The 18,719-nt window shown below is 40.5% G+C and overlaps 1 protein-coding gene across 3 annotated transcripts in view; it reads left to right on the forward strand.

Moving 5' to 3' along the window:
* The window catches only part of VPS13B (vacuolar protein sorting 13 homolog B), a 1,202,086-nt gene that overhangs the window by 743,789 nt on the left and 439,578 nt on the right, over positions 1-18,719 (forward strand). For all 3 annotated transcript variants that reach the window (XM_068237718.1, XM_068237719.1, XM_068237717.1), the window contains exon 31: positions 15,947-16,150. In XM_068237718.1, coding sequence (XP_068093819.1) covers positions 15,947-16,150 — 204 coding nt within the window. The remainder of the gene's footprint in view (positions 1-15,946; positions 16,151-18,719) is intronic.

The following is an 18,719-nucleotide window of genomic DNA, read 5'->3' on the forward strand; positions in this document are numbered from 1 at the left end:
TCTACGAATGATTCAGCACCGGGTTCCCAACAAACATGCTATGCGCTCCGGGAGAGAGGCAGCCCACTTCCGTCTGCACTCTGGACGTGAGGCGAGCAGCTCTTCAAGCTGGGTCCCCCCCAGCGGGAGGGGGCCCCCAGCTATCCCAGGCTGACCTGAGCACCTCGGCACTGCGATATGGTCACGTTTAGGGGAGATTCTGACTTAGAGGCGTTTAGTCATAATCCTACAGATGGTAGCTTTGCCCCATTGGCTCCTCAGCCAAGCTGAGAAGTCAATGGGGAGAAGCTACCATCTGTGGGATTATGACTTAACGCCTCTAAGTCAGAATCCCCCCCAAAACATGCCTAAAGCAATATCTAGTCTGACCCCACCCAAGTCGAAGCTGTCCAGAGACAGTGGCGTCCTGGTGGTCTGGATTCCACTCGGGCCTTGAAAGAGAAAGAGATATCACATTAATAACATTGCACAATTAGACTAATCAGATCAGATGGGCCAATCAAATTGCATGATTGGACCAACCACATTGCACGATTGGACCAATCAGATTGGACAAAGCACACTGCAAGATTGCACCAATCAGATCGGACCAATCTAATTGGACCAATCACATTGCATGATTGTAGCAATCACATTGCACAATTAAACCAATTAGACTGGCCCAATAACATGGCATATGTGGAATATGATTGGTTTAAGTGTCAAGTTTTAGGACCCTCCCAGTAATATTGTAAGAATGGCATAAATGTCAATATTCCCTTTAAAAATCCATTGTGAAAATGAATTGGCTATTGCAGGTTCCACCCACTTTTTCTGAATGTTAACCGCAGTAACCCAGTAACCGACTGTGCCAAGTTTGGATACTCTGGCTTTAATACTGTGAGAGCTGGTTCACAATGGGACGATTCTTGCGCGCTTTGCTGATCGCTGGCGATCATCTAATCGCAGCTACAATGTATCCCTATAGATACATTCACACTGCAGCGGTTGTGATTTCAATCAATCGCAAATGCGCTACATGCAGCGTTTTGGGGGTGATTGCTCTGTGATTCTATTGAACGGGAATCACAAGCGTAAAGCCTGCAAGAATCGCGAGGCTTTAGTTAAAATCGTGATTGCGAGTGTGAGCTAGCCCTGAGAGTGATTTTTACATTTTCTTCATGAAGTAAATGGGTGAAATGTGACTGGTAGTTTGTTGCTCCACCCACATTTTTGAATCCTTAAACAGCAAGTTGTGCTCCCTCCATTTGGGAAATACTTGTCTCAAGGAAATAACACTCTATACTGAGCACAGGACCAGTGCTTCCAGAGAGGCAAACTGGTCAATTGCCCAGGGCCCCAAAGCAGGGAGAGGGGCCCCCCAGGTCTATCCCCAAGATAATAGCAACCAGTCAGTACTCATTGTTCTGACTGCTGTACACTCATTGCTATAGATTTCTCAATATTAACGTAAGTATTTGGGATGCGTAATAGCGTATAATATATATTGATGTAGTACTTACCAGCTTCCTCCTCCTCCTCCACATGAGGTGAAGAGTCTGATAACTGATATTCCGGTGCTGGGTCACCAGCTACTCCCTCCTCCACATGACCGAAATCATCTGTGAACACAAAGATAAAAAAAATTATAGGCCTAGAACCATGGCTTTGTACATGTAGAACACATTAAAGCCACTTTCCTACCACTTGCTACTTCCCCCTTAACAAGGTTAACCTGTTAGCAGGGATTAACACACCTAGGCCACCGCCTTACTCTCGGTGCGCTCCACGCCGCTCTTCATGTTCTGACACTTTCATTAGTGATGCTCATCCGGAATCCGGATATCCGGGTTAACCCGGATATCCGACCATTTTTACGCTATCCGGATCAGATTCCGGATCCCGGATAGCTATAGAAATCTGCTTTCAATTTGAATCAAGTTCTTTAGATGGCCAGTTTAAACAACAATCGGACTTAAAGTTGAACGTGTGTACGCACCTTTACCTGCCTGCCGTTCATTTAGTGAAAGTATTGCACTTCATTCCAATCAGTAGCTGATGCCCCCTTTTCCATGAAAAATCTTTACTTTTTTTTTTTTTTTTTATTTTTTTTTTATAGATCACTGGGTTTCTGTATGGCTGATATTGTGGTGAATCCCCCCTGCCCCCCACAGTGTGATGTCAGGACCTAGGTCCTGACAGTTTCCTGTCTGTGAGTCTTGTTGCATAGTACAGCTGTTTCCAACCGTCAAGCAACCAGTATCTCCTTCAGCACATACTGTATGTATACTGTAGAATCCATTTATAGTAAACTCCAAGGGACCAGCAAAAGTAGTATACTATTTTAGAATTGGCTATACTTTGTATATTTATACAGACGTATGTGCTGGGTCTTGAGGACTGAGTTAACTATACCCAGAGTTTTACTATATCAGAGTTAACTATAATGAAATTCTATTGTATCTATAAAAAAAGAAAGAAAAGAAAACCTTTTAGCCCACCCCATTGTTAGGGGGTGTGGTTATAGATAATAGCAGTTTGTGCTGTCTGTTTTTTTTTTTCATGTCTGCCTGTAGTAGAGATGATGACCTGCAGGCTGATTGTGGATAAAACATTATGAACAAATTACATGGCGAATGTCAACCATTTCTTGATCTCGCTTCTATTTTTTTACCTTCTCATTTTGCAATGTATTGATGTATGTTTTCCCCTTTTCACTAAAGTTCCTCTTTAACAGACACTGCTGTTAGTTTTTTCTTTAGCCGATTTTGGTACAGTTAAATGTCTCTTAAATAATAATTATATGTGATGCATTACATTTATATTTATATTTTTGACCTTGCCTAAAAAGCGCCCGGGAATCTAACATCTTAATGAATTTAGTTCTTTTGTCTTGTTATTTCTGTGTTACAAATGACAGCGAGGAAGAATGCTGCAAAGTTTTTTACACGCATGTAATTATATGGTGTCATAATGTTGCACAGAGTTTGGATGACACGTTTAAGACCTGACATGTGTTTCGCCAAGGCAAATGTCTAGTTTTAAGTTTCTTCTTGGTTTCCTGCCTCTGTTTTTAAGACATCCAAGGATTAGTCCTGTTCTGTGCTCTGCCCTCCCAAGAGGCAGAAGCTGAGCCCTAATATTGCTCTTATACAGGCACCTGCAGCCTGGAAGATTAAAGACATCCCTATGGGGGACTGCGCTATGTTCTGCTCAGCATGGGGGAGAGGCAAGTCCATCTATTATCTTGGAAAGACATAGATTTATAACAACAAAAAAAGGGACAAATTCCGAACTCTGGGAGAAATGGATCCTTCAAGAAACAAAGGCTGCAAGCCAGATTATGTTGAGTTTTTGTTAATTCGCTTCAGTTTTTCCACTGAGGCAGAGTTGGAAGCTAACTTCTGGTATTTTTATAGCTCTGCTGGATAATTACTGGAGCTTCATGTTCAGGAATACATTCATGTTTGTAACATTATATACTGAGAGTGGCCATTCTGTCAGTGTGGCGTCTAAACTGCGCTTTTCAGTGCAGCAGGACCCTGTTTGTTTTTTATTCACAGAGTTAAAATGACAAGAATTTAAAGTTCATACCCAGAAGTTCCAGCATTTTACTAGATACCTAGATTACTCCTACCTTAAGGTAGCCACACACGCGATACAATAAAATGATCTGATTTTAAAGCAATTCGATAAAAATGATTGTATTTCCCAAAAAATCAAAAGCATTTTTCTTTTTTTATCGAGCAAGAAATCCGACCGGATTTCCCGGTTTTAATTCTCTATAAGGGCCCGTTTCCACTATCGCGAATCCTCATGCGTTGTCCGCATGCAGATTCACATAGCCAATCCAAGTGGATGGCCCTGTTTCCACTTGTCAGTAATCCTGAGCGTTTTTCTGTGCGGGAGAAATCTGCACGGAAGAGCCCTCAAAATCACACCCCGCACGCCGCTATGTGAATCGCCGCTAATGTATTTAATAGGGAAATCGCATGCGGTTTTGGCATGCATATTTTATCGCGATTTTGCATGCGATTTAGCATAGGAACTAATGTTAAATCACACGGGCAGTGACATGGTTAAAATCGCATCAATACTAACGCATGTGAAATCGCGGTAAAATACACATGGTGAATCGCACCCGCATACGATTTTGTCAGCGGGGAACCAGCGGCGATTCCGCACTGCACAAGTGGAAACGGGCCCTAAGACTGGAATGGTGGATTTTTCTGATCAATTTTTATGAAATTGTAATGGGTAGGGTAGATTGTCATTTTCCTAATATATACACCCAAGCAATTTTCTTAGTGCTTTTGATCAATTCATAATTGGGGAAAAATTGAACACACGTGTGGTACATTGGTCAGATTTTTCAAATGTTACAATCAATCAGAATTAATTGATTGTAATACTTAAATTGAAAAGAAATTAAAAAAAGATGTTTGATGTGTGGCCACCTTTACACTAGCCACGTGTGTGACGACTTCAACGACTTCTATGGCATTTTAGGTCCAGTAAAACTATTATCTCCATGCAAAATCAAATCAACAAGTTAGCACAATTGATTAATCTCTTTGATTTTTAAACAAACCAAGTCATTTTATTGAATTGGAGAGCTAGAAATTATTGATTTACTTTCGTTTCAACACTTAAACATTTTTTTTTAGATATTTTTGTTACTTTTAATTTCAGTAGCGTAGGAAGATTACATTAAAAACTTTGCATCAAAATCATTAGAGGTATGCAGGAGTGAGTTAGTTATTTTCAAATCTTAGCTAATAATAATCTTAGATAATAATAATAATAATAATCTGAACATTTATATAGCGCTTTTCTCCTGTCGGACTCAAAGCTCGATGGGCGTATGTCTTTTTTCAACCAAAATAACTATGTAACTATGTAAGAGCTGCAGCCACTGGGACGCGCTCAAGAGGCCACCCTGCAGTGTTAGGGAATCTTGCCTTGAACTCCTTACTGAATAGATACTTGACCTAGCCAGGATTTGAACCCTGGTCTCCCATGTCAAAGGCAGAGCCCTTAACCAAGACACTGTTTTTTCCAAAAAAAATTTCCCATAACTACAACTTTTTCAGTTTTTTTCGCATGCATAATTTCAAAAAGTTTCATTCAAATGGCAGGTAATTGCATACATGTTACTATACTATATTGCAGTGATTGGCTGACTGAGGGAGGGAAAATATTTAAAGAAATACGTTTTTGTATTAAAAAAAATAACAATAAAAATATTTGTATAAAAAAAATAAACATGGGGGAGAGATCAGACCCCACCAACAGAGAGCTCTGTTGGTGGGGAGAAAAGGGGGGGGTCACTTATGTGCTGAGTTGTGCAGCCCTGCAGCGAGCCCTTAAAGCTGCAGTGGCCTATTTAATTAAAAATGGCCTGGTTACTAGAGGGGTTTAACACCGCGGTCCTCAAGTGGTTAAAGTAGAAGTCATACATTTGGTGAGATCTAACGCATCTATGTGAAACTTTTTCTGTTGACTTCGATTTCTTGCACATTATGGCCCATATGCAATTCAACTTTTCACCTGAGTTTTCTCCTAGGTGATAATTTTAAACTTTTAAATAAAATGCTTTTTATGCCACCAGAAAGCAAGAAAATACTCAAAATAATTTTGATAGGACTTTTTCACCAACTTTTTGGTACTTTTGTAGTTGAAAAATGCTGGAAAGTTATTTTAAATCGAAGATGAAAAATTATCTCCTAGGAGAAAACTCAGGTGAAAAAGTGAATTGCCTATGGGCCATATTCTATTGCTGAACTCGCCAGCGCTAAGCACTGGCGAGTTCTTAACTTAGGCGATGTGGGCATCGCCTAATCTAATTAAACTTTAGACCCCCCCAGGCGGAAAAGAACTCGCTTGGGCGATATAATCGCCCAGCGAGTTCTTACCACGGAATCCAATTATCCTTATCATGTCTCCGGGAAGCGATGCTTCCCGGCAGACATGAGCGTTAGCTTAGACCTACAAAAAGCAGGTCTAAACTAGCTAACGCACGTCGTCGCCGCAGCATCTGGGGGTCTCCTTTAATAAGGAGACCCCCAGAGCTCCCCGTCGGTTCGCCGCACAGTTTAGAAGCCCCCGCGCAGCTCTGCCGGGCTCCCCTGTCATACGTACCGCCGCCGATCACCCGCCGCCTCTCGCCGCAAAATCCATCGTGTAATTACAGTGTATCTAACACTGTAATTACTGTGCACATAGAAGGAGCCCGGGCAAAGCATCTTTGAATCTGCAGCCGGGCTCCCCATTGGTCCGCTGTCTGAGCCATTTTATTGGTTCAGACAGCGGACCAATGGGGAGCCCGGCTGCAGATTCAAAGATGCTTTGCCCGGGCTCCTTCTATGCGCACAGTAATTACAGTGTTAGATACACTGTAATTACACGACGGATTTTGCGGCGAGAGGCGGCGGGTGATCGGCGGCGGGACGTATGACGGGGAACCTTTGCAGAGCTGCGCAGGGGCTTCTAAATTGTGCGGCGACCCGACGGGGAGCTCTGGGGGTCTCCTTATTAAAGGAGACCCCCAGATGCAGCGGCGGACGATGGCGGCGGATGTTAGGCGGGCGAGTGCGCATGTGTGGGGAGTGAGGCCGTGGTGCTGATGGACAGCACCACAGCGTAAACCTCACTCCCCATCGCTCGGTAAAAGGGAGCATCGCTCAGGCTTTCGCCTGAGTAATGCTCCCTAACGATCGGCCATCGCGCGAAGGATATGGGCAATAGGATTTGCCGGTAATCCTCACGCGATGGCAAGGTGATAAGTAGCTCGTATCTGCAAGCTACTTATCACCTTGAATAGGATATGGCCCAATATGTCTGATGGTTCATAAGGCAGGTTCATTAAAGATCCTCTAAAGGCTAAATTAATTTGCAATTCACCTAGTACACCTGATTTTATTTCATTTATTTATGACAGTGATAAAAGCTGGGGTACACTTAATTTTCCCACATTCACAAATGGAAGATCCTATTTGTCATATAATTTTTTTCTACCAGTATCGGTAAATAAAATGATTATACAGCCAAAATTATACATTTTATGGATACCCTTCAGGGGGGGGGGGGGAGTGGGGATATTTCTACCTACCTGAAGGGTCTTTATCTTTCAAGTCCCCCCCCCCCCAAAGACCACCCTCTTGCAGACAAATGCCATGATGACACTCTCTGTATCGGCGCTAGAGTGAAACGGAAGAGCCACAGCACTCGGCTGCCTGGGGGCGGGACTACATGCCAGAAGCTGGTGTTCCAGGGGTTCTGGGGTAGACTTGGCAAAGACCTTGGAAGTAATTATAACTTTTTATCAAATACTGTTTAGTCTCTTTAAGGTCACTTATCTATATGGCTAATATTTTGAAGGACACAAATTTCCATATGATGTGTGTACTACTATTTTACACAACTGTTTTATAATTTTGGTGGGGGTCACTATCCACAAATAAATATTTATTTAACAATTAGTCCCTGGTAGTCTGTGAACATGAATTCAATTTAAATGTATAATGCTGTGTAAGCAGAATGCACATTAGCATTATAGTTGTGTGATGCAAGTGTTATTCGTATGTGTTTAGAAAAGAAAGAATATACAAAACAGATCTAATGATTTTCTTTTTCAAAGACTGCAAACCAGCTGAGGTTTACGATGCTGATTCTTTTCTTTAGGACAGATACTCTGTTTCATACACAGATGGAATGTTGTGAATTCTCCACAGTAAGACTGAAACATTTATTTTTGTGTAACTAAATTCCCGGCCTCTGAAAGGAATTTAATATTATATATTTAGAAAGTATTCACAAATCATCAGCAAAAGGGCCATCTGCTTGGCCAGAAGTTGCAATCATAAACCAGCCTTGGTATCCATATGAGGGTAAATGTGGCTAATGTACAACTGGAACCAACAACCTACAGATCGCTGGATCTCATCTTCAAGAGAAATTGTCCAAATCTAAGTTTATTATATCAGTTAGGCATCATACACTACACATTTTGTGCAATGTTGCAGACCTGTGAAACCCTCCTGACATTTGAGGAAGAGAGAGCAGGCCCAAAAGATTATGCCAACTTTGCTGTGTATGATATCATGCAATTGATGCAATACATTCAAATTTGGAAAATTCCTCTTGGTTGAGATCCAGTGACCTGTTCATTGTTTGTTTTGGAGTCTACAGGGCTGTGGGGTTGGTACAAAAATCATCCGACTCCAACTCAGACTCTTTAGTTTATGAAACCACCAATTTCAACTCCAATTCCAGGTAAATCGGGTCAAAAATTGCTCCAATTCCAACTCCTCGACTTCAACTCCACAGCCCAATCATGGCTGTGGAATCGGTACAAAAATCATCTGACTCTAACTCCTCAGGTTATGAAACCTCCTACTCCAGGTACCCAAAATTTGTTTTGACTTCTCGACTCCACGGACCTGGGAGTATAGAGAAGTGGATGTTCTGTTTTGCAACATAGCTCTTCCTGGAAAGCACAGTCAGCCCTTAGGATTTTTGTAGTTTGTTTGTCTTGGAATGTACAACTGGAACATCTGAAGTGGCAATTTTGGTTCACCTTCATTTTTTGCCTTGTGAGAAGATAGAAATAGTGTAAGCAGCTTTGTTTAATATGAAAATGCCAACACCCAAACACATAGGACTTCTGGTTTCTAGTATGTGCCACTGGGCCAGCAATGCTTTTATGTTTCTGATATTGGGCCCCAAATTAATATTTCTATGAACGGTCTTTAAAAAGTCAACATTCAACAAACAAGGGATCTACCAACATTCTAGTAGTGGTTACTGAAGTAGCTTGTGTCTCAGTTCTCTGGTGTCCTTGGAGTATAGAAAACTGACAATATTTTCAATTATTCAAAATTATTTTTTTTTGTTTTTTGTTTTTTACTAGTGTTTTGAATATGTTTTTTACCAGTAAGGTTTTAGTGCATGAAAGTTAAAAGGGTCATTACTGCTGCTTTTTCAGCTTAAAAGGCAGAGTATGGATTCTAAGCTGCAACTGTGGCAGTCTAATGCAATGTTATAAATAAAGCTATAAAACTGAAAATAAAACTTTTTTTTCTTATACTATTAATGCTCTATTTATCATCTGTACTACAAATACAATTCATTATCTCATAAGTTTATATTCACTTCAGGTTCACATTAAAGCGGGATTGTCACCATAGAAATCAAATTTCAACAGCAACTGATCTGAGTGTATTAAGTGATAAAGATGCTAATCCTGCAGGGAAGCACGGTGGCGTAGTGGTTAGCGCTCTCACCTTACAACGCTGGGTCGCCAGTTCGAATCCCAGCACTGCAACATCTGCAAGGTGTTTGTATGTTCTCCCCGTGTGCGCGTGGGTTTCCCCAGGTACTCAGGTTTCCTCCCATATCCCAAAAACATACAGATAAGTTAATTGGCTTCCCCCTAAATTGGCCCTAGACTACAATACATACACTACACAATACACACATAGACCTATGGTAGGGATTAGAGTGTGAGCCCCTCAGAGGGACAGTTAAGTGACAAGACAATATACTCTGTACAGCGATGCGGAAGATGTCGGCGCTATATAAATACTAAATAATAATAATAATAATAGTCCTGCATTCAAAACTTTCAAAAGTGTTTCTGCTGTTATGATTTGGAGTTATCACATATTGTAGGAGCACTGGCCCTTTAGTAGTCAGTGCCAAACAGTTGCATGCTGGGGGGTCTTTTTATCTATAATATATTCCTCCTATTCCCTTTATTTCCCTGCCTGGCTGCTTAACTGAAACCTGATCCCCTGCTCACTTGTGTTTACAAGCAAGGCTGAGGTGACTCAGCAATTGGAGGAGAAAATAAAAAAAAAGTTAAGGGAAGAATGACATCAGTATTTAGCCTCCGCTGTGGGCAAAAGAAATGGTTCCCACCAGGAATAGAATTCTCTTCATTTATTATATAAGATTCACTGAAATCAAAACACGGACAGTGCAATACATGTGTTATGTAAGTAAATCAAGTAATTATCTACCTATATATTCTTTTTTTTTCCCCTGGCATAGTATGGCTAATCTTCCTGATTTAAAGTGAACTTGAGGTATAATTAGTGTGCTAATGTAAATACTCACCTAAGGAGAGAGTAGCCTCTGGATGCTAATGAGGCTTCCCACAGCATCCTCATGCCCTCTGCCGCTGCGCGGGACCCACCAAATGATCGAAGCCACCTCTTCTGGTACGTGCCCGGCCGTGCTGCAGCCACACATGCACAGTTGTGCTGCCTAAGCATGGTTGTGCTCATGTATGAAAAGGAGCGCTGCCCTAATCAGATTACTGACAAGCCTTTGTCGGCAATCTTTGGAGGGTTCGTGAGCAGCAAGAAGGGACCAGAGGACTCCATGGTGGGCCTCATTAGAATCCAGAGACTTCCTTATTCTTAGGTATTTAATTTTTCACATCAATTATACCTCTGGCGCTCTTTAAGAAAAACAACCCTTCAGCATTCACAAAGAGAATAGTTTTTTTTTGTTATTGATTTTGAATTTTCATTAAGTGGCTGGATAGTGTACTGGTTAAGGGTTCTGCCTCTGACATGGGAGACCTGGGTTCGAAACTCGGCTCTGCCTGTTCAGTAAGCCAGTAATTCAGTAAGGAGCTCTTTGGGCAAGACTCCCTAACACTGCTACTGCCTACTGTGTGCGCTCTAGTGGCTGCCTCGCAAGCGCTTTGAGTCCGACACGAGAAAGGCGCTATACAAATACTGCCATTATTATTATTATTAATTACACAAACACTTTATATGTTTGCATAATGCATATATGTAGCTATTGCAAAAACAAAAAACAAAAAACCCTTCTGATTGGACACTTACCGTATATTCAAGAAATTCTCATATCCATCCTAAATGTGATTCCAAATATCAACATTAGTTATTCGCACACAAAAGCCAGCATCCAAGATTTTCTGATAGTGTTTTAGCGAACATGGCATGGGTAACTTACACTGTTTTTTGAATAACATACACTGCCATTCAGTCCCACTCTTTTCAAGGAAGGATTTTTATCATTTGAAGACCATGCTAAACCATATTGTGCACATATTACAACAGCATGGCTCAGCAGCAATAGGACAGGTTCTTAACTAGCCTGACCATTGTTATTGCTATTTTTTATACAACTTTACAACATTTTTGGATATCAGAGTTTTGTGTCAATTTTCCCTCTCCTTACCAAGATAAAGTAGGGATTAGTGAGAGTTACGTCTATTTTATAAATGGTGCTATTGTAATGGCTTAGTGACAGTGAAATTGACTGTCCGGTATATTTGTAGTGAAACACGAGCTGATTGCAAATAGGCTGGTGATAGCCTTGTTAAGCTCACAGGCAGCAATTACAGTGGGAAATTGTTATCAGTGTGCAGAGGTGCTGTTATTTCATAGATCATCCCCCACCCCTTGGAAGACAGGGTGGTCCACCATCTCATAAAACAGCAAAAACAAATTACTGAACTTTTTTTTTTTTTTTTTTGCTATGACTTGTGCAATTTCTGTTTTCTCTGCCATTGTCTTGGAATTTCCTATGATTTATATGTCTATACTTTACAGAAACTGGAGGTTTTAAATCTATTTTCAGGCTTTGGAGCGCGGTCAGTCTAAAAAATTGTTAAGCAACAGGTTTTGCAATCTTTTTTTAGTTTTAAGCCAAAAGCTGGAGACAAGAATAGATTACAGTGGTCTAGACAGCAGGAGTTCATAGGACATTTGCAGGAGAAGTCCATAAGAATGGAAGTGGATTATTCTTAAACCTTACTTGTATCATGGGCCACACCATTCAGTACACAGCCTTTTATTATTGCCCAAATGCTGGCTAAACCTTTTCTAGACTTTTGTCTTGCTATCAGGGGCGTAGCTACAGGGGAGAAGCCCATGCAATTGCAGGGGGGGGGGGGCGCAAGAGCTGTTAAGCCCCCCAACTACTACTTCACACCCTTTAATAAAAGGTGCTTTTGTAGCTACACTGGTTATGGGTGTGAAGATTATGAGGTCCACACGTGTTTTATGACCCTTGTAAGATGAGCCCCCAGGGGTATGCAAGGTTGCCCCACCAGGGGTAGGCTAGGAAAGTGGTATGAACAATGGGGGCCCGATCAAAGTTTTTCTGAGGGTTCAATGAAATGTAGCTATGCCCCTGCTAACTACAGTATACTTGCTTTATAAAGCTTTGTTACTTCTAACACATTTACTCCAGCCCACACTTTCCATGTTACTCACTCACATTATTTCATATGCGTCAGCACCCACCAGCCTATGTATTTTTTCCGTTTAGTGATTTTTTTTTAATACTATATTCCTAATTACAAGACTTTATCCGCAAAATTAACCGTAATATATCCATATGATATACATCCCTAAGATAACAATTTACTTTTTTTTTATTATGTAAATGTTTTTGTTTTTTACAAGTGTTTTCCTTTGGTAACTATTGGGTAGGGGTTAAAGGGTTTAAAAATAATAAAAATGTATTTAATTTTTCTATTTAACATTGAAAAATAGTGTATTTGGGTGTATTTTCACTTATTGGCCACAAGATGGCTCTACACTTGGGGAACGAGGGAATGTACTGTATCTGTTTACTCTTGTTTTTGTGAATAAATGCCGAAGTCTCACTGACATCGGTTTTTATTCAACACAGGCACAGTGATCAGGTTTGAGAACAGCTGTTTCTTATACCCACAGAAGCTAAACACACCTCCAGAACTGCTGGAATGCAATGATGTGTCAGCTTGTTAATTTGTACAGAGCCATGATAATCCAACATGCATACAGACTGTTTCGGATTGTTTGATCCTCATCAGTGCATGGCATGGATTAATTTGGCTCTATGCAGTAGGGCTTGTATACAGAGAGGTACAGACTAACCAGCAAGCTCATGGTGACCCAGAACTCATTGGAGTGTGTAAGGGACTACAATGGTCCTAAAAGCCCCCTTACTAAGATGTTAAGTAAAACAAAAATTAGCTTTCTTAAAACAGAAAGAATTTGCGATAATTCAGGTTGGAGTGAGCTTGAGATGTCTCCCAGACATCACTGCTGAATATATGCAAATTTACCATTGTGCCCTTAGAAGCTAAACACACCTCCAGAACCGCTGGAATGCAATGATGTGTCAGCTTGTTAATTTGTACAGAGCCATAATAATCCAACATGCATACAAACTGTTTCGGATTGTTTGATCCTCATCAGTGCATGGTATGTATTAATTTGGCTCTATGCAGTAGGGCTTGTAAGTAGTAGGGCTTGCAGTAGGGTTAGTCTGTACCTCTCTGTGTTACAAGCCCTACTGCATAGAGCCAAATTAATCCATGCCATGCACTGATGAGGATCAAACAATCCAAAACAGTCTGTATGCATGTTGGATTATTATGGCTCTGTACAAATTAACAAGCTGACACATCATTGCATTCCAGCGGTTCTGGAGGTGTGTTTAGCTTCTAAGGGAACAATGGTTAATTTGCATATATTCAGCAGTGGTGCCTGGGAGACATCTCAAGCTCACTCCAACCTGAATTATCGCAAATTCTTTCTGTTTTAAGAAAGCAAACTTTTGTTTTTCGTAACATCTTAGTAACGGGGCTTTTAGGACCATAGTTCTGGGTCACCATGAGCTTGCTGGTTAGTTTATACCCACAGAAGGAGGGGATTGCAACCGCGAGGCAAACATAAATGGTGCAGGGATTTTGAACGGCAGTGGTAAGTAAACAGTACGCATATCTACGCCTCTGATCTGCAAGTGAAGTATACAGGGGCGTAGATATGTGTAGCAAAGGTCCAGAAGTGGTTTAGCTACATACTCACCACAACAACCCTGGAAGATGGATCCGGCAACATCCCCCAGCGACAATCGCTCTCCGATCCGTCTTCCTGCAGGTGAAATCACACGACACTACATGATGCTACACAATTGCATGAACAGAAAGTCAATCGATCGTATTACTTTACGCTGAGTCATCTGAGATCTTAAAGATTCGCAGTTATGTTTGTAATCGTCGCGTGTTGCTAAATGACATACGTGTGATCGTGCACCTGTACCCACATCGTGAGATCTCGGAAACGATTTCTCATCACACAAAAAATTACCGGTCATCGGGAAAATTTGTTGGGTAAATCGCGTGGTGGGTACAGGCCTTTAGTGACATCAGTTACTGCAGAAAATCTCGGTGCTATTTAAAAGCATAATACATTGTAAATTCTTCACAGATGACTATTTCAGCGGACAAAGCGTAGTATATTTAAAAGGCCTAAGCAGTCATTGTCTGGACAAGGGAATTTAATTTTTTAAGTATTTGCTTTTCATAGGAGTATTTATTTGTGCTGCCAAAACAAGGTAGGCTTTTGGTATCAGCCCAGCCTTCTGTGTCCTGCACTAAACGCTCTACAGCCAAAGCTAAATTGCTGGTCTTGGGAAGAATTTTTTGTAAAGCATATTAAACATAGCTTTAATAAAATATTATGCTACTGCTGTTATTTAAACGACTGTAGAGTAATTCTCCCAGAATAAAGGAGATTTTCACCATGTAATATTGTAGGAAAACACTTGACTTGGCATAATATGGCAGGGAATACTTTTGTTTTTATGGCTAATATTTCCAGTTCAAAACCTCAACCGTATATTTGGATTAGCCAAAGCAAATAAGTGTGTTAAAGTCCAGCCTGATGTCACTCAATCATTTGTAATATAAATGAATGTACACAAATTCATAAAACTGCCTTGGTAAAAGCAATAAATGACATAATTCAGGCCTTGGCAAGAAAAGCCATTAAATTGGAGTTTGGAGGTTTTTTTTTAAAGTTGTGCCATATTATTTAGATGTAGGCTATTAATTACATATTTTACTCTTTACGTACGGGGTTAACGTACTAAGCAAATATGTTTTTAAAGGGTTACTCCACTTAAGTATTATAATCTGTATAATAAAAATAATCATTACAAAAGCCTGTATAAGGTACAGCAGCCCCTCCCCTGCTGTGATACTTTAATATCATTGGTTACTGATTTTCTATATAGCATAATTTACAGGCTGCATATGTTTGTTAACATCGTGCACAGCACTTGCACCATTACATCAGGAGGAATATGAGCTTCTGATGCGTGGATTTATTGGCGGGAAAAAGGCAAATATAGGTGATTATCCGTTATGGTTGGAGGTAAGGGTATTGTGTTAAGGAAAGTTAAATAAAATGGCTAGGGTCAAGTTGTTAGGGTTAGATATAAGGAAAGTGGTTTTCACTGAGGGGAGAAGAGAGTGAAGGATCAGAAAGGAATTTACCTCTTTTGGTGGGGCGGTTTAGGTGTCAGGAAGGATAAGAAGGTGGTGGTGGTGGGGGAGGGGGATAAGGGTATTAGTCAGTAAACAGAAAGGAACATATAGGATGGTTGATTGACTGTGGAAAATTGTCACATTGCTGGGAGCACAACACCCAAAATGATACAGTATCTGGTGGTTTACGTGTTATTTCTGAAGCCCCAAAAGGTCAGAGGGCGTGGAAACTGGCATACCACGATGCAAATTATTGGTAATCTGGCACCCAGGCATTGAGTTACTCTGGATACTGCCAAACTCCTTGTCCATGTCCTCACCATCTCCCGCCTGGACTACTGCAACACCCTCCTGTCAGGCTTCTCTTAGAACTGCATTGCTCCCCTACAATCCATCATGAACACAGCAGCCAGACTAATCCGCTCTGTCAATCGGTGGCTACGCTACATGTACTTTTACCAAGGTACCCCCTGGGGTACACATACCATGTGTTTATTTAACCTAGTATTTATATCACTGGACACTAAATGCATTTATGACTAGTTTATTTAATATACCGTATACTCTTTTTTTATTTTATTTTTTATCATTTGTTTTTTGTTGTTGTTTTTTTGTTTTATTCATCATGTGTGTGTTCTAATAGCATGTGTGCTTTGTTTTTAGACGTGCCTTGAATCTGGGAGTTCTCAGGGATCCAGGCTCAGAAGTTGAAGATAGACAGTACCAGATTGATCTGCAGTCTATTAATATTGGTACAGCTCAGTGGGAACAGCTGAAGCCAGAGAAGGAGAGTAGCAATGGAGGATTGCTAACAGAGGCAGATAGAGGCTCCCAGAATCCTGCACTGGAATGGAACATGGCCAGCAGGTGAGGCTTCATATCCTATACAGCTACATCTCTCTAGATGCCACTTATGCTGACCACCTTTGTGCCTGAGATAACAATAAATATTGATAAGGTCCTAATAACCCTGCTCTTCAAACAGTCCCATACTACTGCTAGATAGACATCGAGTCCTTACTCCCATAGACTAACATAGGACAATATGCAGATATTCACATAAGGCCAAGCATTAGCCTATGGAAGCTAGGACTTCTGGAGGATCACCAGATCTAGCCATCAGGGATGCAGCTCTAGCTTCCAGCAAAATGTCTTGTCCTGGGGAGGGGCCACAGTCCTCATACCACCACAAAACAATAAAAGTGTGCATTAGAAGATAAAACAAGAAGCCAAGTTCTATCCTGATTTAAAGAGACACTGAAGTGAAAAAATAAATATGATCTAATGATTTGTATGTGTAGTACAGCTAAGAAATAAAACATTAGGAGCAGAGACATAAGTCTAATTTTTCCAGTACAGGAAGAGTTAAGAAACTCCAGTTGTTGTCTATGCAAAAGAGCCACTGATCTATTCACAACTTTCAAAGTCACAGAGAGCTCTGTCTTCTGAAGCTTGTTATTTTAAGTGTCTGGAACTGTATTGTTTTTTTTTTCTGCAGAGAACAGTTCAATAGTTCACTAGCCTGCTCTGTAAAATCATTTACAATGCTGAGTAGTGTGTAAACTGCAAATATTAGCAAACGATGCAATGTTGTAAAAACAAAACAAAAAAAACACTATATAACTGAAAATAAAAATATGATAATATTTTCTTTGCTACTAATGTTCTAGTAATTATCCTTACTACATATACAATTCATTATATCATAAATTTTCGCTTCAGTGTCTCTTTAAATTTTTGAGTATAGTTGGGCTTTAAAGGGGTTCTTTCTCGAATGAGAAAAAAAAATAAAAAGTGGTTTATGCATAAACTATTAAACATCCTTGTAAAATAGTGTAAAAAAGTTTTTTTTTTTTAAAAATGAATGGTTTCATCAATATAACATGTATTGTAAATAGTGACGGCTGGGAGGCTAATCCATTTGTTAGGGGTGTTTTTTTTTTTTGTTTTTTTTTTGTACTTTCTTTTCACAACCATAACTGCTGCCTACATAGTTTTCAGTAGTATAACTTCCTTATAGCAGGAATCGCTGTTATGACCCTAACAGCTGAGCTCCTCTGAGCTGCTGAATATGTATTTACATTGGTGCTAGGCAACCAGACCCAGGAGGCAGAGACTCCTTTGTGAAGAGTCATAAGCTGCCGGGATAATCAGTCCCATCTACACCATATGATTCTTTGTCAGATTCGATTCAACTTGATTTGATTCATTGATATGATTTGATTCAATCTGACATGTCCGATTCATGATTCGATTCAATTTGATTCAAATTGAATCGAATCATGAATTGGACATGTCAGATTGAATCAAATCTAATCAAAACAATGAATTGAATCAAATTGAATCGAATCTGACAAAGAATCATATGGTGTAGATGGGACTGATTCTCCCTGCAGCTTATGACTATTCACAAACAGTCTCTGCACCGGGGTCTGGTTGCCTAGCAACAATGTAAACACATATTCAGCAGCTCAGTGGAGCTCAGCGGTTAGGGTTATAACGGCGATTCCTGCTAGAAGAGGGTTATACCACTGAAAACTATGTAGGCAGCAGTTATGGTTGTAAAAGAAAGTAAAAACACCCCTAACAAATGGATTAGCCTCCCAGTCCTTCATACGTCACTATTTACAATACATGTTATATTAATGAAACCATTCATTTTTTTAAAAACTATTTGTTTACAATATTTTACAAGGATGTTTAATAGTTTATGCATAAACCACTTTTTATTTTTTCCCTCATTCGCGGAAGAACCCCTTTAAATCTAAACAGTACTCACCTTTCATCAGTTTCATCCTTTTGGCTTCAACAATGGTCACCAATCAGCCACCTCACCATAATTTAAAGATGAACTGTAGTGAAAATAACATAATGAATATGATGCTTATTTTTTTACAATATTTATTTATAGATTATTTTGTCAGTTTTTGCCCACTGTAAAATCTTTCCTCTCCCTTATTTACATTCTGAAATGTATCAATGGTGGTGACCTTTTTAGTTCTGCCAGGTGATCTGTACGGAATGTTTGTTAGGCCCAGTGCACACCGAGCGGTTTTTGGAGCGATCCGCCGGCCGCATCCGCCTGGAAAAATGCTTGGCTAATGTATTGCAATGGGATGGTGCACACCGGCGGTTTGAGGTTTTTGCCAAGCCGCAAACGCGCCTCCTGCTGCGCGTTTGCGGTTTGCTAAAAAACCTCACACCGCCGGTGTGCACCACACATTGAAATACAATAGCCAAGCGTTTTCACTGGCTGATGCGGCTGGTGGATCGCATACAAAATCCGCTTGGTGTGCACCCGGCCAAATATCTGCTCTCTGCTCCCAAAACCGCTAGCGTTTTGACGATCTGCTAGCGGTTTTGGTGTGCCCTGGGCCTTACTGAGATTTGTATGCAGAGGGAGGTATTGCTTGCTTGGCAGTTGGAAAAAGCTGCA

This window comes from Hyperolius riggenbachi, chromosome 5 (assembly GCF_040937935.1).
Source record: "Hyperolius riggenbachi isolate aHypRig1 chromosome 5, aHypRig1.pri, whole genome shotgun sequence".
NCBI lineage: Eukaryota > Metazoa > Chordata > Amphibia > Anura > Hyperoliidae > Hyperolius > Hyperolius riggenbachi.